Source organism: Histomonas meleagridis, assembly GCF_020186115.1.
Source record: "Histomonas meleagridis strain 2922-C6/04-10x chromosome Unknown contig_15, whole genome shotgun sequence".
NCBI classification, from domain to species: domain Eukaryota; phylum Parabasalia; order Tritrichomonadida; family Dientamoebidae; genus Histomonas; species Histomonas meleagridis.
In genome coordinates, this window is record NW_027150778.1 from 52,992 (window position 1) to 75,694 (window position 22,703).

A 22,703-nucleotide genomic window follows, 5' to 3' on the forward strand; every position below is an offset into this window, starting at 1 on the left:
ATATCAAAGTTAAATCTTATTTAATATTCGACAAAGGCATCTTTGAGTTCCACTTATAATTTAAGATTTATCGATTAGAATTTGATTTCATAGTTCTTATGCCAATCAAAAATCAAAGTATACTTTATAATAATTTATTAAATTTTCTTCTGATATTCTCTAATTTCTTCAAATGCGTCTACAATATTCATTTCTTTTGGAATGTTTTTTAAGAAATACTGAACACCTTTCGATATCTTAAGTGCGTCGCGATCATTAATCAAATTTGTTGAGTAATGTGGTCCGAATGTGAAAGTCGTCTTTCCAGTTGTCTCATTTATCAGTGAATGTCCAACCCAACCAAATATATCAATTTTATCATTCATGCAAAGATTTTCAATAATAAGGTCTTTGATTGGACTTCGTATCCTAAATGTTCCTGCGTTCGAAACGATGCTATATATCATTGACGGATCAGGTCGATTTGTATGATTTGGAAGAAACATATATTTATAATCACCACGCTTCCTACGATATTCGAAATCGGCTCGAATATTTTTAAGAACGTCGCCAACTGTCATGCTTTTGGTGATTGGTGAGACAAGGTCCATAAATGCATAATGATTTGAATGTTGAATTCCTGGATTATTGATCAGATTACGTATATCAATAACAGTCATACATCCAAAGGGACTTAGTTTGTTCATTAAACTGCACCCAGAAAGAATAGCTCCAACCCAATAATAATCATTGAATCCACTAAGTCTTTTCTTTTGTGGATCATATGACTTGTAGCTTGTAATGTCATCGCGGATGAAATTATGTCCAGAGATAGCATTTGGTGAAGAAGGTGAAGTTTTTTCTGATTTGAAATAAGTTAATTGTTGAAGATTTGATCCAATAAATTCTGGATCTAAATCTTTAATAAGGTCTTTAAATGTGACTTGTGGACATTCAGGTAAGATGGGAAGTTGAACTGGTTGAGGATCTTGAATTAATTCTGAGATTTTGAGTAAAGTATATCCATATCCAACTGTATGATTAACATTTAATGCAATAAATCTATCGTTATACCCAAGAATTCCAAGAGATTTAGAAAATGGTGGTTGCCTTTTGAAGATTTCAGTACATACATCTTCAATTTTCGAAATATTTGGGAGACGGATGGGATCCAAAATATCTGTTTTCGCAATGTAGTTTTCTCCGTCTGTCTTTAGACGGAGTCCGTATGTATATTTTTGGAATCTCTCGATAAATTCTGGAATATACTTTGGATGTTCGAGCTCAATTACGAGTTGGGTATCTGATCTTGCAAGTATTGTTGAGAGATCAATCGGCATTAACTTGCACTTGGGAGCAGATATCATTTTGGCTGTTCAGAGCCAGTTCACTTGATCATGCTTCTGAAAAAGTGTATTGATAACACTCAAATTTATCGTAAATTCAATAACGCTTTGAAATTTTCCTATCGTTATTTCGACAAACGGTGTCTAGGCATACAATTCTGGAATGAGTAATCTCATAGAATATTTTGAATGAACAAAAAATAATGTTTGAATTGTTCTTTTGCGTTTTACTCCCCCACTTTACGACATCGACTATTTTTGTTCAATAAAAAAAATTTAAAAACTATCATTTTCCTTCGTTAATAATCTGTATTGACCACAGTCTTTCACTTATTCAGAAAGGAGTCAAATTAACGGCCGCCAAAAAAGAAAAATTTCTTCTTTTCAAGTGATGTTAATAATATTTATTAATTTTTTTAATATACTAATAATATCGATAAAGAATAGAATAACATATTTTATTTTTATTTAACATCAATATTAAATTCGTGTCATATCAAGCACGTTAACCCCTTCTTCAAAGTAAACGCTGTCAAAGACCAACACACTGTCCCAGACATCAACTTGGACAAGTTCGCTTACTGACTCGAACACACTCGTTCCATATACCCCAATAGCAAACACTGTCGTAATCTGTATTTCCCACTTTGACTCCATCTCTAAATATACAATTTCATTTACTCTATCACAAATAACGAAGCACTCAACAACACTCTCGCAAATGCAGACACGAAAATTATCGATAACTTTATCTCATTTGCCCTCACCTAATGTTTCGCTTATACTCACCATATCGCATACACTAATATTATCACGCACTAAAGTCATTAAGCAAATGGATCCCAGATCCAACAAGCTTTTTCACCAACTCCAATGTATTCACTAACTCGAACTCATTCACAAAGTCCAGGGCGTTCATTAGTTCAAACTCATTTGCAGAAAGGAATTCCCTCAACTCGACACTTTCAAGCACTTTATAGCTTGTTCATTTGCTCTTTTTCGTTTGTGCAAACGGTGATGGTCATTCGCTCGTACCTTTGGCTATAGCCCATTGCGGTAGCAAATGGCCTCTTTCATCGATATTTCAAATATCATTGCTTACGTGAGCACTGTTTTCTACGATCCTTCCTTACTACTCATTGGTCAATGTGCTTTTCACACAAAAGGATCGGAAATCGATATTACTTAGCCTCATTTACAGATGCGTTACTACAGTTTTGATCATTGCTGGCGCAGTAGTGTTTCTCTTCCGTCAAAAGAAAAAAGGAGATGAGCAGCTAACGAAAAAATATATTCAATCAAAGAGTGAATTAGATGAAGACGTAGTACACGAAGCAAATATAGCAACATGCCTCCAGCAGGAAACAGAACAGTGGATCTGAGCAGTGACATAAAAATAATTCTCGCGAGATAATCTATATATGAGTTTTTTAATGAATTCATGTATGAAAATCTCAGATTTGTGGTTGAAATAGTGAATATATAAATTCACATATGGATTTTAGAAATATATTAGAAACATTGTTATAAATTAAAAATAATTTCCACAGCAACACTAATTTATTTTTAACAACATGTTTGTAATGTTGAAAATATCCAAAAATATGGCTTGAGAAACATTTCGTTATTTTTCATTATAAATATATTTCTTTAAATGAGAATTCAATTGTTGTGATAAAATTGATTCATTTATATAAAAAAATTACATCTAATTAAATAAAAAAATAATTTCTTGACAAGATAATTACATAGAGTATTTTTCTATATTTACTTCTAATGTGAATTTGGCAATATGATATTTATACATATGCATAATGCAATTCGATAAAATTTTATGAAAAAAATATTTCATTAAAAGCAAAAAAATGAAACACATTCTCAATTACAAATTCACATATATATTTTTTGTTCTGAATTATTACTACACATACAATTTTAATTGTAATAATTATTTTCCACTAATTTGATTAAAATTAACTGAAAATAGTTTCTATATATGAAAACAGATATATAATCAATATAATTGATATCCATAATTACTAAAATGTTGTTCTTAAGTAATAAAATAAATGAAGTTTCGGAATTGAACATTATAATATATAAATTTATATTTTTGGTATTTTTCTTCGCGATAATGCAACATAAGTACTTTCGCAAACGACACTGTACTAATTCGTTCTTTTTAGGAAAGCTCCATTCCCCATTTTTTTAAAGATCCACTAGATCCGATGATTCATTATAACCGTGTGAATTTCATTAAAAAATGAATGTGAAAAATTGTGATTTACCTTAAAAAATGAATATTAAACATGTTAACATGTTAACTAATTACTTACAAATAACTCAACAACAACAACAGCATTGTTGCTTTCAATTTTTGACAAAATCAATTATTACCTCATTGAAAAAGTGATTTTTTTCAGAAAAAAATGATTCAAAATGAATTTATTATAAGAGTGACTTCACTTCTCATAATGAACTTCCCCAAGTTCAACGAATATCGTGACTTAGATTCTATTATCCAAAGGATCAAGGACGATCAAGCGGCTGCCTCAGAAGCTCATCAACTCAACATTTTAAAGGGGATTATTCACACCGGCATGAATGATTCTGAACCAGAAAGAGATTCACCACATGTAATGATGGTTTCATTTCAACAGCATGTTGGTTTTGTCCGCTATTTAAATGAATTCTTTGCACGAGTTACATATATATGGAAAAAACTAGTCACAGGTGAAAAATGCTATCCCGAATTCAGAGAATTTATGGATGGATTCGAACATGAATTAATGAATAAGTATGAAAAGTATTCTCGATGTTATAATAGTCCCGTAGGAAAAGAAAGAGCAATTGAAAATGTACGATATCTTAAAAAGCCAATTAACCAAGAGTTTATGGAACGTTATGATATTTATAAAAGATGGAAAGAAGACGTTGATATCATTACAAAAGACAATGGAATTCTATTTAAGCAGTTAGAAAACATTGATATTAACCTTAAAAGTATATATAAGCAATTCAGACAAATAAAAAGTAATTATGATACAGATCCATATATCGATCTGATTAATATATTACCAGATTTCGAAAAAAGATTTGAAAATATATTTACAAAAATATCCGAAAAACTTTTAACAATTCATAATCCTTATGAAGCAAAACAATATGCACATAAAACGGAATTTCTTTGGAGAGAAATCTTACCAAAAGTTGATGAAGATAAATCAGAAAGTTGGAATAAATTAATGAGAAAATTACCAGAGCCTTCAAATACTATTGATTTCACTCATATAGTTTTACCTTATAACAAAATAGGAATAGAAATATTTCATTTATGTAAAGAATCAATAATATCAATGAAATTAGCAAAAGAACTTCCATCAGTTTTTATAGATTTCACTCAGTATTACAAACCGAAAGTACAAATTTTAATTAAAATTATTGACCAAAACTTTAAATTCGTAATGGAATGTATGAAAAAAACATTACCAATGTTTTGTGATGATGATACTCCAATGGTTTTATATGGAAGACTTTTATTTGGTGATGATGATTTCCAAAATCCAAATCATGTGAAGGCATTAAAAGAAAGTAGAGATTGGTTTGAAAATTGTAAGAAAATTGTAGAAAAAAGAAAACAAGAAATTAATGCTGAAAAAGAACTCGATAAAGTTAAACATAATTTCGAAGAACTTCAAAAACAAATAAGAAAACATCAAAAAGATCTTGACGATTGTTATAAGAAGAAGAATGATCGTTCATATAAAACAGAACGTAATAAAATTAAAGAATTCATTAAGAAGTTAAAGGATCTTAAATATGATGGAGCTAATGATTTGATTAATGAATTAGAGAAATTGATTGTTGATACAAAAGGTAAAAGAAAAATTTTACAAATGGAAAACTTCTTAGCAGCTAAAAGCGGTAGTTTGATATTGGCATTAGGCAGTATGAAAGACGCATTTGAGAGTAACGATATATATTCGATAGAAGCTAATAAGAAATCATTGAAAGAATCATTAAGGGCATTCGAATTGGATGTAGAGAGGTTCGAAGGTGACGTTGATAAGTTAAAGAAGATGCAAAAATACATCGAACTTGTGGATGAAGTGAATGAAATGTTAAAGAAGGAGCCTGAGGGTGGTAAAACAGTGGAAATAGTGAACATGGAACAAATGCAAGTGCCAACTTTAAACGCATATCAAATGTCAATTGATTCAACTACAAGTATGCCGCCAAATCAGTTCATGATACCATCATTAACAATGATGAAAACACAAATGTTAACTGCGTATAACCAAATAAAACCAATGGAGGATAAATCAGAAATCATTAAAAATGCTTGTCTTGCTGCAGAGGCTTCATTCAAGAAGATCGATGAATACTTAGCAAAGTGCGCAGCCCCACCTTCATAAGCACAGCACCTTAAGTAAAAAGTTGCCCGAGTGCATTTTTTATTCAATGACGGTTTGACGGTTTCTCTTTTCCAATGCGATTCGATCAAAAACCACCGAATGTTTTCAATACTTTATTGTATATTCTATAGTTTATCGCACTATTTTATTTTATCATTAAAATCATGAAGTACTATTGATGGAAACTTACTGTCAGTCATGAAATTTAAGAATAAACCAGTTTTAACGATAGAAGAATTATTGTTAAATATATCAGAATTTTCAATATTAACTTCAAAGATTGAATCTTTTGCTTTGTGTGTATGAGTGAGACCTTCTTTGCTTAGGTTCTTTTTCATATTTGATATTTTTGTGGTCGCAAAAAATGGAATTCCTGGCGTCGTATCGGCTCTATATTGCTTTGCTACGTTCGAAATGAACAGTAAATGAAGAATTTTCATGGTTCAGCTTGTAAGATACTTACAGACCTTTACTAAATACACATCGGCCAATACAAAAGTTAAAAATCACACGGTTAATTAATAAAAAATTCGTTGTTTTCTTGAAGTTTTTCAATTTAACACTGAATTTTGTTTCAATATTTAAAGGCACCCATAAAAGATGTTGATTTAAATGGTTATAAAGCCACTTTTATATAATATAATGAATGCAAAGTGATAGAGCTGAATTTGGTGATTAAAATGGTGTGTTTTTGATGTTATTAAACATTTTTTATCGTTATTAAATTAATGATTTGCAATAGACAAGAATTAAACATCTCATTATATACATATGATTATATTATATGAAATAATTATTATTTTAAATCATTTGGTTATGTTTCACCATAATAATAAATGCTTTTGAGATTATTTACACCCTGAAATTGCAAATTCAAATTTATTTAACTCCTTCTTCAATATTAATTAGAGCATGTGTAAAATGCTTATGATCCAATTGTTTTATTTGTTCCTGGAATTGTAATATTTGGTAACGAAGTATATGATGCAGATGCTGTTTCTCCAATTGTTTAAACGCCTTCTCCAATATTATCTGTAATCAAATCGGATCATAAATATTATGCTCTTGATTCAATCGTTTTAATTTTATTTGCAATTGTAATATTTCGTATTGAAGATCCTCCAAATGATAATGATCGAATAGTTGTGACAGTGTTTGGAAATGATATTGTTTCTTCACCATTTGGTTACTAATGAAGTTCTGTGATGTTTTTGTTATAAAGAATTCCATCATTATCATAATTAGAATATTTTGAATTATTTAATGATACATTATCATCATGAAAATGCAGTGTTAGAAATCGATGTAATTGAAATATTTGGGAATGATTTACATTGTTGCTAAACATAATCACAAATTTCTTCAACTCCTTCTTCAACAGTAATTGATGTCATATTATAACACTCTCTAAATGATTTGCTGCTGATTGTTTTTCTGTAAAAGGAATTAAGAAAAGAAACACATCGAAATTATAACTTTCAAGAAATCATTAAAGTGAGAAGTACTTCTCTGAACATTTTTTAAATTATGAGTTTAGAGCGAAGAACTGTTAATGAAATTAAATTTATTTTATTTATTCCTTTTCCTTTTCTTTCAAGAATAAAACGATATTCAGGTGCAGCGCGGCTGCTTCGTATTCACATTTTTGAATTTCTTGTTGAATTGTTTCAAGTCGAATTTTTAATATCTTTTCTTCTCATTCTGAATCTGTTGAGAAATTTATTCTTTAACATGTAATTCCACTTGATGATTTAATTCTTTAATATTAATGTGACTTATGCTGATAATTGTTACTTCTTCTTCATTCGAAAATTTCCGTATATTTCATTCCATTTGAGCAAATTATTCAGTATTCGATTTAATTAATGTTTCAGCTTCAACAAGTAATTCTTTAGTAACGCCAATTCAGAATAAAATTTTTATTTGTTTTCTTTCTTCGGATGTTTAATTGCATCTTTCGAGTGATTTATTAATGAAATATTTCGGATGTTTTCCTTTTGTTGATCAATATTAATATAGTCGAAATAATCTTTTTCATGAACTTACTTTCGTTATCATTTAAATGTTGATGATTTCGATATCACATTTTGGATATGTCGAAATGATCCAATGTTTTTAAGTTCTTCTTCATTAATTCGCGGTAATGGTAATATAAGTTCAGCATTGATTAACAAATAATTTCATTTTCGTTAATTCTGTCTTAAGTTGCGTAATTGTAACTTCTTTTCATTGTTTCTTCTCCTGAATCTTGTTCTTAATGCGTCGAATTAGTTGAAGTTTCGCTATTTTGTCGTCGTATTTAGTATCAAATTTTGAATTCTTCGCTTTGCGCGTGCTAATAACATCAATTTCAAACTTCATTTTTCTCTTCAATAATAATGCCTGCTCCGCTTGTTCACGTTTCTTCTTTAATGATGTAATATTACGTAATACTTCTAATTGACGTTCGCTTTCTTACCTTGGTCAGACGTGCTCACGCTTCACCTAACATTTCTTTTTCATATTGATCTAATTCAATCGGAACTGGATATGCTTTAAATGCTTCATATTTGGGAAGCATTACGTGTGAAACTGCTGTGTCATTATCTTCATAATTTGGTGTAGAATTGGCTTTATCACTAATTCATGATACGCCTGGTCTTCGACATTAGTTTAAACCTCCTCGATTAAATATTTTCATCTTATTGTTTTAACAAATTTTTAATTTGATTTTTTTTGATAATGTTTCATGTCACATGTCAATAAATAAAACATGTGAGGTGATTTAACGTCTTTGTAAAATAAATTAAAATTCCAATGTTATGGTTATATGCTTCTTAACACTCATTTCAAAAATAGTTTTACAATAAATAAACATTTTGATATTTATTTTCATTTTTATTTTGCAGTATTAATTTTTCACATTAATTTTCTTCATCATTTATGAATTGATTTATTACTTTCGCTTTACTTTTTAAATTCGAATATGTTATTTTACCATTGGCACTTATTTATTTTTTCTTTATTGATAATGAGTTCCATGTTAATTAAGTGTTAGTGTGAAAGTTATAATCTGTAATGTGAATAAGCCATATGTTCTTTGATATTTATACCTCATTATTCATCGTATTGAATGTATGAAAGATATTTGATCATATCCATTTAATATCATTATGAAAGTTTTAAAGTTAATATTAACATGATATAATGCATTAATGTTATGCATCATCAAAGTATTTTATTTAATGAGATTCATATAGGGTGGTCCAAAAGTTCGTGCAACATGCCTTTTTCTGAATAAATAATAATTAGAATTTTTTTTATTTAGATATTCTTATAGTACTCCCCTCCGTTGTTAATTACCCATTCAAGACGAAGACACCATTCGCGATATATTCGTTGTAAAGTTGACTTCTTTATCGTTCTCAAAATTTCGACGATTTTTTGAATCAAGGCCTCCTCCCCATTGAATTGGTAACCTTATAACTATCATTTTGCATCCCCAAATAACCAGAAGTCACAAGGAGCAATATCTGGGGAGTAGGGTAAGTGTGGCATGCGTGCAAGTCCATATTATTCGATTTCATTTGATACACTATCGGAGTTATGACATGGTGCATTGTCCATATGAATCATGCAGCCTTTTGTAATAGTTACAGGTCTCCTTTTTCTTACCTTCTTATGAATGTTTTTAAGAACAACCTCATTCATAAATGTGGAATCAGTTTTTTTTTTTAGGTAAAGTCTGTATCAAAATAAACCCCTCCGTAGAAAAAAAATACTGACCATCGTTTTTTGACTATTAATTAATTGTTTCGGATTTTCTGGACGTTGTGAATAGAAAGGAAGCCATTGAGAGGTATAATTAGATACCCAATAGAACCAAGATTCATCACCAGTAAATATGTTGCTCCATGAATATTTGTTGCCGAGTAAAATTGATAACATTTCTTTCCCCATCTCAACTCGACTAAGTTTGTTTGAATTCGTTAGCTGATGAGGGATCCATTTACAATTAAATTTTCTGAATTTTGATTGTTCATGTAAAACACGTAATATTGTTGTTTTTGGTTTGTCTAATATATCTGCTATGTGCCTGGCTGAAGAAAATGATTCATTGTTAAGAATATCGGGAATTTTAATATCTAACCCCTCTTTTTTGGGTCTCCCCGTACGGGGTAAATCTTCGATGCTTTCTGATTTCTCTTCAAATCTCTCGGACCATTTCTTAATTGTTCTGGGTTGAGGAAACTTATGGTCATAAGCTATGATCATTTAATTATATGTATCTTCAACTGATAATCCACGAAGAAAGCAATAATGAAATACCGTTCGATTTTCTGTTTTCATTTTAAAAAAAAATGACGTATAACATTTTAAACGTACATAACTCATTATACATTCACATAAGAAAAAATATTTATATAGATAAAATATTCTACACATTTAAGACTATTATATAATATAAAAGTTTTATTAAAATATCTTTTAGTTATCGAGAAAAAGTGGGATGTAAAGACTTTTGGACCACCCTATATAATATTTATAATTATCATTACAAAATTTACAAATATCTAACATTGAAAATTATATTTGTTCAATGAATTTTTCTTCTCGAAAATCTTCAGCAAATGGATCTTCTTCAATATTTATGTTACTTATTCCTGTTGTAAATGTATTCGTCGTTTCGTTTTCATTTTGTTCTGATTTATCATTCTCATAAATTTCTTCTTTTTTATTTCGAATATGTGTCAATAATATAATTAATAATATGATAATGACTATTAATATAACAATTACACAAACAGAAATGATGATAATTGTTGTTTTATTATCGTTATTTTGATTATCATTATTATTAGTATAAAACATTGTAAAGAAATTGGAATAATAATTATAATAAGTCGAATATATAACAATCGTATAATTGTAATAAATAAATTCTGTTTCAATATATGAAAATGTCGAATTATTTATATATAATGAAAATGTTTTCGTTTTTGTTTCATAAATAGTTAATGAATGTGTGATTGATAATGTAATTGTTAATGTATATGAAAATGATAATGATAATGAAATATCACTTTGAAATGATCCAGTAAATGTATTCGAAATAGAAAATGTATTCGATTGACTAAATGAATATAATGCTGAGATTGATATTGAATCTGAATGTGCATATGAATTTGATCTTGTAAATGTATTTGATTGACTAAATGAATGTGTTGGAATTGGATTGCAGGTTCCTTCTGCGTTTTCTTTGGCAACATCTAAATTTCCAAATTTACTTCCTATATATGTTGGATATGTGATAACACTTGTAAAAACATTATAAAATGCATTTTCATCAATATTTGGTTCGATGTCTCCATAATAATAAATGCATTGAAGTTGATAACAATGCCCAAATGCTGAACTTCCAATTTCTCTGATTCCATATCCAAGTGTTAATATCCTTAAATTAGAACATGATACAAATGCTGAATTTCCAATTGTTGTAACTGAATTTGGAATTGTAATGTTTTTGATTGATGAACACATTGAAAATGAACTACCGCCAATTGTTTGTAACATTTCCTCCAATTATAATCGTTTCTAAATTAAAACATGACGAAAACACTGAACTTCCAATATCTGATATAGAATTACCAAAATTTACTGAAACAACTGAATGCCATTCTGAAAATGAACTACTTGGAATTGAATAAATTCCTTCACTAATATATATAAATTTCGTGATGTTTTGATATTGAACAGTTTCATTAAAATCACTTGAGTTTGTTATTATTAATGTTAGGTTATCAACACAAAATAATTGAAAAGAATTTATGAAAAATACAACAAAAATTAAAACATTTTTATGTTTTTTCTTTTTGCTTGTTTTCAATTTGTAGTTGGTCAAATAAAATTTCTGTAGAAACAGTGGTTTTCTCTGAAAAAAATTGATATAAACCACCACAATCATCATTGAAAATATAGCGGTTAAACGAACATAAGCATTGAATTTAAATGGTCGGACTTGCTTATCGTTTGGCATCAATGCAAAACAAAGAAATTCATACTGGATTAAAGATATATCCCCATAATGCATCTTTAAAGCTTGTGTTGATATATTGTTTTCAATAATCATAATGGTTGTAAAGAATTTATTTTGTGAAATTGTAAAATATGATGCTAGGAACTTTATTTTGTCATAAAAGAATTGAAGTATTTCTGATGTACACTTACTGTCAGTCAAGAAATTTAAAAATATGCTTGTTTTAAAGAAAGCAGAATTATTGTTAAATATATCAAAATTTGCATACGTAATTCCAAAGACTGGAACTTCTACATTGTGTGTATGAGAGTGCCCTTCTTTGCTTAAGTTCTTTTTCATATTTGATATTTTTGTGGTTGTAAAAAATGGTATACCTGGTATTATGTCGGTTGTAAAATGCTTTGTTAAGGCCGAAATGAACAGCAATTGAAGAATTTTCATGGTTTATGACCTAATATAGTTGAAGGCCTTTACCAAATACACATCGGCCAATACAAAAGTTAAAAATCACACGGTTAACATGTAAAAAAATTTGTTTCTTTTTTGAAGTTTTTCAATTAAACCTAAAATTTGTTTGTTTCAATATTTAAAGACACCCACAATAGATAATACATTAAAATGCTTGCAAAAGCACTTTTAAATAATAAAAAGAAATGAATGTGTTAGAGCTGAGTTTGCAGATTAAAATGATATGTCTTTGTTATTGTTGGCACTTTTTATAGTATTAAATTTCATGATTTTTGAGAGAAATGCGTTTTATCCTAATTATGTAACTTTAAATTTTGTGAATAAACTAAACACATCCTAAAATAGAAAAGAGATATTTTGTATAATTAAGTGATAGACTGTAAGGAAAACATATCATTGTATGTTAATAAATTGTAAATAAAGTTATATCACAAACTTCATATCTTATTACTTCTATATTAATATTGTAATTATCTTTATATATAATGTTTTGCGATATGAATGTTTTTCATTTAAATAATTTAATTTTCCATTAATGTTTTGTAAAGCAACTTAATGATTTATATCATTTACATTTAACATTTGATACTTTACGAAAAATTTCTATTGTAAACTATAAATCATTTGTAAATAAATAATGTCTTATTCTATTTGATCTTTAGAAAGTTTCATCAAAACAATATTCAACATTTTCGATGTTTTCATTGTTAATTATAGCAAAGTGAAAATCGATTAATATTTCTCATTGCGAATCACTTCATAATATTTATTTAAATTAAAAATATATCAATTAAAAATATATTTTTATTTTACATTAAATCATAGCCAATTGTCTTCATCTTCTTTAACAATATCTTCAACTAAAGTATTTACATCTTCAATTTGGTTTAAACTTGATGTAGTCGAATCCTTAAATTGTAATGCTGATGTCGATTTTCCTTTTTTGTTATTACTTTTGATTAAGAATATAACAATTCCAACAATTATTAACACTAATGCAATTGATCCGCAAACAATTCCAATCAATGCATTAGTTGTAAGTCCATTTGTATGTAAAATGTTGGTGCGAAGCATTGTAATGAAATTTGAAAAATAATTAAAATGTGTCGAATACATAATAACTGTGTAATCATAATAAAGAAATTCAGTTTCGACATAAGAAAATGTTGAATTAAATATTGATAATGAAAGCGAACTTGTTTGCGTCTCATAATAAGTAAATGAATATGCAATTGTGAGCGTAAGTGTTAATGTATATGAAAATGAAAATGTTAAATCGCTTTGAAACGATTCAGTGAATGTATTTGACTGAGAATATGTATTACTTTGGCTAAATGTATTTGACTGAGAATATGTATTACTTTGGCTGAATGTATTTTACTGAGAATATGTATTACTTTGGCTGAATGTATTTGACTGAGAATATGTATTACTAAATGTATGTGATGCTGAAAATGAATGTGTTGGAATTGGATTGCAGGTTCCTTCTGCGTTTTCTTTGGCAACATCTAAATTTCCAAATTTACTTCCTATATATGTTGGATATGTGATAACACTTGTAAAAACATTATAAAATGCATTTTCATCAATATTTGGTTCGATGTCTCCATAATAATAAATGCATTGAAGTTGATAACAATGCCCAAATGCTGAACTTCCAATTTCTCTGATTCCATATCCAAGTGTTAATATCCTTAAATTAGAACATGATACAAATGCTGAATTTCCAATTGTTGTAACTGAATTTGGAATTGTAATGTTTTTGATTGATGAACACATTGAAAATGAACTACCGCCAATTGTTGTAACATTTCCTCCAATTATAATCGTTTCTAAATTAAAACATGACGAAAACACTGAACTTCCAATATCTGATATAGAATTACCAAAATTTACTGAAACAACTGAATGCCATTCTGAAAATGAACTACTTGGAATTGAATAAATTCCTTCACTAATATATATAAATTTCGTGATGTTTTGATATTGAACAGTTTCATTAAAATCACTTGAGTTTGTTATTATTAATGTTAGGTTATCAACACAAAATAATTGAAAAGAATTTATGAAAAATACAACAAAAATTAAAACATTTTTATGTTTTTTCTTTTTGCTTGTTTTCAATTTATTAACTAAAAATTTAATTTCATAACATAAAGAAAATCCCAAAATAAAAAAGCAGTGCATTAGAGCTTGAACATTTTCATTGAATTTGAACATTTTCTTTATGAAGTTATTATTCATTGGCATTGATAAGTGTGCTTTTAATGAAAAATGATTAAACACTAAAGAAAAGAATTTAAAATAATGTTTAACAGATGAAATCGGTAATTCTAACAAAGGGGAATGACACTGATATCTGCTTGTACTGGTATTAAATGGATTCCATTCATTATCTTTTAAAATAATAAAATTTGTGTTTTTAATGGATACACTCTTTTTGTTATGGAGTGAGAATGAGAAGTATGTAGTCCCTTTGGATTCTAAAGTAAGGCAAGGGGAATGCTTGAGAGTTTGAGAAATAGATAATTGATTACTAAAAATCTTTGAACCTGAATTTTTTGGTGAGGTTTGTAATAAGCAAAACAAACATATGGGGAAAATCAAGAAGAAATTACACATTCGTGCGAAAACTTGAGAAACTTGCTAATAAATCAGTCAAAAACGATACAGAGAGCTTCAACCGCTTCTTCTTTTAGTCAGTTCATTTGTATAACTTTTACTGAAACGCGTTTTGTTGTTTTTGCAATCGGAAGATGTTCACAAAGCTGAAATGTAATGATTTTTATGAAAAGTGACAGAAAGTTCCCTTATTTAAATTGTGGAAGAAGACAAAAAAATGAAAGAAAGAAAATGATATCGTTTCGCATCAAAGGAACGGATTTTTGAATTAAGAGCGCTCAAAAAGTTTGTTTCAATAGAACTATTTTTGAACGTCAGTTTAGACCTTTAAACTGCCCCGGGAAAAAATACGTTATTCACGATAGAGGATGATAGATATTTTATGTTAAAAATGATCGTTCGGGAAAATTTCAAAGAAATGATTTTTGGCAGACTCTGTAAAATATTTAATGGTAAATTTGTACGAACAGATACAGAAATATTTTTTTATCGGCTGTGCTTTCTGGGAGAAACGATCGTTTTTGAAACTTTTTGTTTGTTAAGCCAATTGACACTTTTAACCCATCTCAAAAAAATTATAAATTTCATGATAAGAACATTTAATAACACAAATTATATATTTTCTCTTCTTGCGTTGAATCGTACGTAATCGAAGAACGCCACTGTTGCCTCTGCCACGAACTGTTGCCCCAATTCCTTGTTTACCAATGCGTTCGCATAATTGAAGACGATTTGTTCATTTCTGCAGTTGCTGAACACTTCAGCGAAAGCGCCGAAGTATAAATTGGACGGAATTTTTGGTGCCATTTTATTGACCAAAACGGCCAATTGATTTGGGTATAGTGAGTCGCTATTTTCACATTTCGATAACAAAGTCTTTAATAACACCAATGCAAAATCGATATTAATTTGATTTGATTCGATTATATTTTTTAATGTATTAAATATGTCTCTAATAGAATACGAATGAATGATTATAAACAAAATTAATTGTTGCGAGAAAATATTAGGAAAGATATCAAAATGATTCGTCGCAACATATTCCATGAAATATGAAATACCATTTAATATCTCCGGATCAACATTTTCATTAACAGATCGAATGAAATTGATCATGTTATTACACAACATAAATGGTATCTTTGTTAGTAATTTGAAATGTAACGAAGTGAGAATATTCATTTGTGAAATGGATTCAAGCCATTCGACAAAATATGTCGCATCTTCAATGAGTTGTTCGTCAATGATATACATAAACAATCGACAAAAGTTTTCTTGCGTTGATTCATCAGGTAATAAATAAATTTGTTTTAATAATTGTAAAAGATTTATAAATAATGAATGATAAAATGGTATCAAGATCGATTGCTTATTAGCTTCGGATTTTCGTGGTATCTTAATAATAAGTTGATATAAATAATTGACATATTGTGGAATTTGATTAATCTCTTGTGAAAAAATTACATGTGAATGTTGTAAGATATATGACCCAATTGACATACAGATTTCATATGTCTTTTCATATGTATTATTAGTAAAAGAATATAAAATGGATGGAATTATATAAACGTGCGTTTGCGTATCGGTGAATTTGAGGTACCCCCAAAAAATCAAACAAAGCTTCTGAAATATCGCTGGAGATAAAACCGTGTTTTTCTTTGAAAATTAAATATAAAGTTTTCGATTGATATTTTGGAATTTCTTTCAATGTTGCTCGTATTATTTGGACATAATTATAAGGAAATCCATTAATAATACGAAATGTTTTTCGTAAGAAAATTGAAACATGTGGTAATGGGAAATTATTTGTAAAAATTAATTCCAAAAATTTTTGTAAAAGTTGATGAGGCAAATATTCAGCATTAAAAGCTGCAATAAGTAATGTCCCTGGTGTTTTAGGTTGAACTTCTTCTAAGAAATTACATAAAAGTGGTTGCGATAAAAAGTGAAGTTCTGATAACGATTTCTTTAACGAATTCGGGGGTACCCCAGTATTGACGATACTCGTAAACAAGTTAAAAAGATCCATCAAATAATAGAAAACTGGATGAGTGTTTCCAAAGGTTTGAAAGAAGGATATAATCATCATACAAAATTCATCCCACATTTCAAAGTCTGGTGGAATCACTGAACAAACAGTGAAAATTTCGCGGAGAACACTTACAAATAATTTGTAAAATGCAGGTGAATTAGCTATTTCATCACAATCTAATTGGAAAAAACCTTCCCAAATACTATATAAGAAAATGGCAGCTTCATGGTTGTTTGCTATTAATTGTTTAAGTTGGGTAGAAAATGAAATTGTAAATTGAATTAAGTTAAAAAGAAAATCTGATTGATAAATGGTATAGGAATATGAATAAATGGTCGCTATAATATCAGCAGTAAGTTTCATCATGTTAATATCGCCTATAGATTCATATAATTTTGGAATTAATTTGGAAAAATGGTTTAAAAATACATCGCCATCCATATCTGGAAGTAAAGAAGAAGCTATACGAAGCCATTCAAGTGACATGGGAGAATTAGAAAGAAGTTCTATTCCAAATAATAAAAGTTGTGATTGAATCGAATTATTAATTGGATAACGTTTTAAGTATTCTTCGTGCCCAACTTCAAAAAGAAGGGCAAAAAAATGCATTTTGTAATCATTTGGTATGCTTTCTATAATTGCTGGTTCAATTTTTTGTGATAAACTAAATATGTCACAAATAATTAAAAAAGAAAACTCACGAGATATACTCATTAAATTTGGATCAAGAGAAAGCCGCCATGTTAAGTTTAAAATATCTACGATTATTTCTTGGCTAATAGATCCAAACCTCATTCTGATACTTTCTTGAATTGCCTTAAGAGTTACAAAAAGTACTTTCTGGGTGTTTTGGTCATGAGGATTTGATGAAAATATTTCGAAAACTGCGTGAAAATCATTAAATAAATAATCTGATTGAATCCATGTACAAATCCAATTATTGGCCTCTTGAAACATTTCATTAGCGCCCTGATTATTAGACAATATCTCAACACATGAAAACAGTGTTGAAATATGTTCATTGCTGCTCATCACCAAAATAAAAACAACCCGTCATAAACCATTGAAATATCTTCTGTGAAAAATGACTTTGTTGTCTCATTCAATTGAATGCGAATGGCATCAATTTTCTTACGGTCAACGGGCCTGCCCAGCTTTTTCAATATATAACGATCGAAACCGTTACAATAATTGCGCAAATTTTTGTGTTGACATTTTTTGGAAATTACGACCAAATAATAATTCAAATTATGTAAATAAAGTATACAAAATTGATAATTTGTTTTTATTGATTTAACTGAATTGTTACTTCAAAAAAAAAAAAATCTCCCTGTGCTTCTAAATTGTAGTTGCTGATGGAATAACATTAAGTTCATTTTGTTTTATATTTCTATCAAAATTTACAATAATTGCATTTTTTTCAGAAATATATTATTTTTATGAGTGAATTTATTCCATTATCATGATTCTTTTGATTTTTATTATAAAAAGTAGTGTTTTTCATCTTGGGCAGATCGCTGCCCACAGGAGCACATTAACTTTGCTACTAAGTGATATTAATCAGAACGTTTGCAACACCTTTCCCATTTTGTTCGATTTTTGCCAAAATGAAAAATATAATGAAGAGTGTCTATTAATTTCATTTCAATGCTTTTTATCTTTAAAATTAATTTTCAATCACAATATTATTATTGCAATTTTTTGTTGCTTAACACATAGACATTACCGTTTACGATATATAGCATGTAAAACAATTTTATTATTAAACCAAAACTTTAAATCGTTCTGATCAGCAAACAAAAATCAAATAACGAAAATAATTTTATTTTACTCAAATTACGCAAATTTTTATTTGAATATTTTGTTTGACGTGTCGTTTAACTTCGGCACCAATTCCTGCAGAACCTTTTTCACTTCTTCTTCAGACTTCCCTACGAACGACGTTCTAATTGTTTCTATTAATTTCTTCAATGTTTCTAAGTCTTCTTTTTTATTTGCGATTGTTTCTATTTCTACTTTTATTTGGTCTTTAATGTTTTTGTTTTCCTTTTCGAGTTCTTCATACATTTTCTTGAATTCGTTTGGATTTTCATTATATTCTCTTAACGCATTTAATGTTTCGAATTCAAGTTCAATCTCTTTGTCCATTTTCCGCCATTCTTCGGTCTTCTTCTTTGTCGTTTCGATGTCACTTTGGAGATCAGTTAACAATTTCATATACTGTGAAAAATCTTTGCTTTGGTTATTTAACTTGTTATGGTAATGTTGGATCCGTTCCTTAAGTTTTTGTATTTCTTTTTTGTTGCTCTCATATTGAAGTTGCTGATTAACATAATAAAAATGTGAAAATAATGTTTGATGTGATTCGTCTTTGTTGAAGTCTTTTAACATGACTGTGATGTCCTCGGTAAAGTTCTTAGGTAACGCTGATGGTGGCCGTTGGATTTGTAAACTTAATAATTCTTTCGAATATTTTTTGGCAAGTTGAAGATCTTCGTTCTGTTCATCAGATTCTCGATCAGCATTGTGCTTAAAAACTTTCTGTTTATGATGAAGTTGGTGATTAAGATTATAATAATTATAATATATACGACCACGGTCGGATAGTTTGGAACCAAATTGCTGTAAGATGCGATTAGCTTCGTCAAAAACCATCTTTTGTACTTTGGTCATCTCAATGGTTTCATTAAAAATTGATGTGATTTCCTTCATTAAGGCTTGTGGTGATTTCCCGTTCTTTAAGCGATCTAGAACATGGCGAATCTTTTGCTGCGCTTCTTGTTCGTACCGAATTTGGCGTGAATAAAAGCCAGCTTTTTTGAGATGTTTGACATTATCATTTTGGAACTTGATAAATTTGGACGAGAATGCACGGCTTGCAGGCAAGCGAGGTACAATTTCATATTTGGGTTCAAAAGATATTAATCCAAGATAAGATGGGAAAACATTTTTGTTGCTATCGAAGGCGGCAAAAAGTGTCCACTTTTCACCGTCAAACCGCCAAATGTCATTCAATTTTTCGTTGTTTTGGTCATAACCGCCAACGATGTAAAGCTTGTTCTTCAAGCAATAAGCAGCGTGCGAATGACGTGGCGGAGGACATTCTCCTGGTACTAATTTCCAAATAGGATTTAAAAGTCCATTGACTGATGTATCAAGAACCCAAAAATCATTAAGTAATGTAGATGTTTCTGAAATTCCACCAAACAAATAAATTTTATCACCACATGTAGTTAAGGTGTGTTTCATCCTTGGCACAGGACTTGAGCTGTTTGGTGTAAATTCACGATATGTACAAAATCCTTTTGAATAGAATATGATAAGTAAATCTTTCATATATGAATTGAACTTGAATCCACCGAATGTATACAGATAAAAGATGTTGTTTTTTTCAAGACAAGCTGTTGCATGTTCTTTTAATGTTGGAAATGGAGATCCTAAAAGTTTAATATTTTCCCATTTTGGAATTGGACTATGTGAAAGAACCCATAAATCTATTCCATTCTTAGTTCCACTTCCTCCAAGAATACCCACTTTTGTATCTGTTAAAGAAAATATGGAATACTTTTTTCTTGAAGGTGGAGAATCATCGAAATCAAATGTTTTATATTTAGAATGTAAATCATGTGCAAAGAAAGCTGTTAAACATTTCCCATAATCAAATAGGAAAATTGGAGTTTTCCCACAGCAAACAAAAGCTGAAAATTCACTAAGTGTGTTCGGAAATTTCTTTGGTAAAATTTCTTTTTTGGTGTCTTCTTCAGGTTCTTCTTCTTTTGGAGGCAGTAGGATGGAGTCCTCGAAATCTTCGAGTTCGAATATACTCTTTTTCTTTGTTGGCGAAGCTTGATTAAAAATTGGAGGCATACTATTTTCATCATCGAAATAATCTGAAGTATTAATATCTGGAGAAATCATGAGAATACCACTAAGAAGAAACTTGCTGTAGGAGAATTCGGGTTCTGCTTCATTATCTTCTTCTTGGTGTTCTTCTTCTTCTGTAAAATTATTTTTTTGTTCTTCTGTATCTTCATTTGTAGTTGTTTCAGTGGCTTCTATGTTTGAAGTTTCTTGGCTTTGGGGGGCTTCTGGTTGAATTGGTTCAGGAGTTTCAGTTGGTTCTTCATGAGTTTCAGTTGGCTTTTCAACTTCAATTGGTTTTGTTGGAACTATTTCTGGAGCAATAATTGTTGGAACTATTTCTGGTATACTTTCTGGATTTGTTGGTTCTATTGAGTGCTGTTTTTTTTCTTGTTGCATTTTGTTGATTTGGTCAAGAATATCATCTGACGAATCACTTTTCTCACTTTCACCACTTTCCTTGTCTGAATAGCTTTCTGAGTCATCCACACCAAAGTTATCATCGCTTATACTTTCTAAAAGGTTCATGGGTGTATTTGCCATTTTTGGTTTCCTCCAATTAAACAGGTCTTAACGTCTTCTTATTGTTTTTTTTAACATTTTTTCAATGGAACGATAACACCTTTTTGCACAAAAGTGATTGAATTTTTCTATCGTTTATCCCTACAGATCAAAGAAAAAAATTATTTTAAATTATATATATAATTTATTTTAGATTGAAATACTGTGGCGAATAATCTACAAAATCTGTATTTAAAAGGAGAGGACCATAAATTGCTTTTTTTGTACTTTCTTTTAATAATTTTGATTTTTTCACTTCTTTCATCAACGCAAAAGCAATTTTCTTTATTGAATTCACATCAATTTTTTCAGCAGCATCTTCCAAAATATTAGAAACCTCAATTTTATTATTAATATATTCCAATAATTTTGGATAAATAAACACCAAAATTGCCGCTGTTATAAATCTAATGAATACAAAAGGTTCTTCAGCAGCGAAAATTGAATCCCAAAGTATTAACAAATATTTATTTTTAAATTCTCTTTTAAACAATAACAAAACAGGTCTTAACAAAAATGAAATAATTTTTGGGCTATAACCCGAAAGTAATTCTCTTATAGGCTCATGCCCAGAAAAAGCTATACAAGCGCTCACTTTTAATATAAACCTTTCCGAATATTTAAGTTGATTAAACATTCGATCAGTTTGAGTTATTTCAAATATACGTACAAAATGCCAAAAAATAAAATTTTCGGCTTCTTCTCGTTCGATTATTTCATTGTTATATAAAACGACTTTTTCATTATCTTGCCATTCTTTAAAATACAAAAGAATCAAAACAGATACAATGTCGGCCATTCCTTGAATATAACCAATGTCTCGATTATAGATGGAATATATAATTAATACTTGTTTAAGTAAGATCAAGTTTGGACTATCATCAGACGAAAAAGCTGGCGTTTTACGATCGTTACGTTTGACATCAAGTTCAATTATTCGCAAACTATCTTTTAGAATTTTATTGTTTGATATTTGCGAAGATGTAAGATTCGAAAATTGTAATTTTAGTAATTTATATTCTTCATAAAGAGTAGAATGGATGTCTTGAGTAAGATTTAGAAGTTGGGTCCAAATTTTCGGACGTGATTTTGAATCAATTCCTCGTTTGAAAATTTGCTTCTTAATTGAAGTGATATCAGAACTTTCGAATTCAGCATATGTAACTGGTGGAATACAATTAAGAAATGGTCTGACATTGAAAGATTTCAAAATTAAATTATGTGATGTCATTTTCTTTGAATCTTTTCTTTTAAGAGATGAAGGTGAGGCAAAACCAAAAAAAGCAAAATTTATGTTTTGCCTATTAATAATAGTGTATAATCTTTTTGATCGCTTAGATAAAACATTTTTATAAACTAAAAACTCTAACATGCTTGTTACTGAAAGGTGAGGAAATTCATGA

At 29.1% G+C, this 22,703-nt stretch overlaps 3 protein-coding genes across 3 annotated transcripts; 1 reads left to right on the forward strand and 2 right to left on the reverse strand.

Moving 5' to 3' along the window:
• Nucleotides 1–137: 137 nt before the first annotated feature.
• Nucleotides 138–1,346, reverse strand: GO595_001738 (uncharacterized protein; the record flags this gene model as incomplete). The annotated part of the gene is made up of 1 exon (XM_067914570.1): nt 138–1,346. One exon carries the CDS (start codon nt 1,344–1,346, stop codon nt 138–140), a length of 1,209 nt encoding a protein of 402 aa, XP_067777987.1.
• A 3,443-nt stretch (nt 1,347–4,789) lies between these two features.
• Nucleotides 4,790–5,740, forward strand: GO595_001739 (uncharacterized protein; the record flags this gene model as incomplete). Its single annotated transcript, XM_067914571.1, has 1 exon — nt 4,790–5,740. The coding sequence occupies one exon, from the start codon at nt 4,790–4,792 to the stop codon at nt 5,738–5,740; it is 951 nt and encodes a 316-aa protein (XP_067777988.1).
• A 12,986-nt stretch (nt 5,741–18,726) lies between these two features.
• Nucleotides 18,727–21,267, reverse strand: GO595_001740 (multiple epidermal growth factor-like domains protein 8; the record flags this gene model as incomplete). Its single annotated transcript, XM_067914572.1, has 2 exons — nt 18,727–20,350; nt 20,444–21,267. 2 exons carry the CDS (start codon nt 21,265–21,267, stop codon nt 18,727–18,729), a joined length of 2,448 nt encoding a protein of 815 aa, XP_067777989.1.
• Between the last annotated feature and the right edge of the window lie 1,436 nt (nt 21,268–22,703).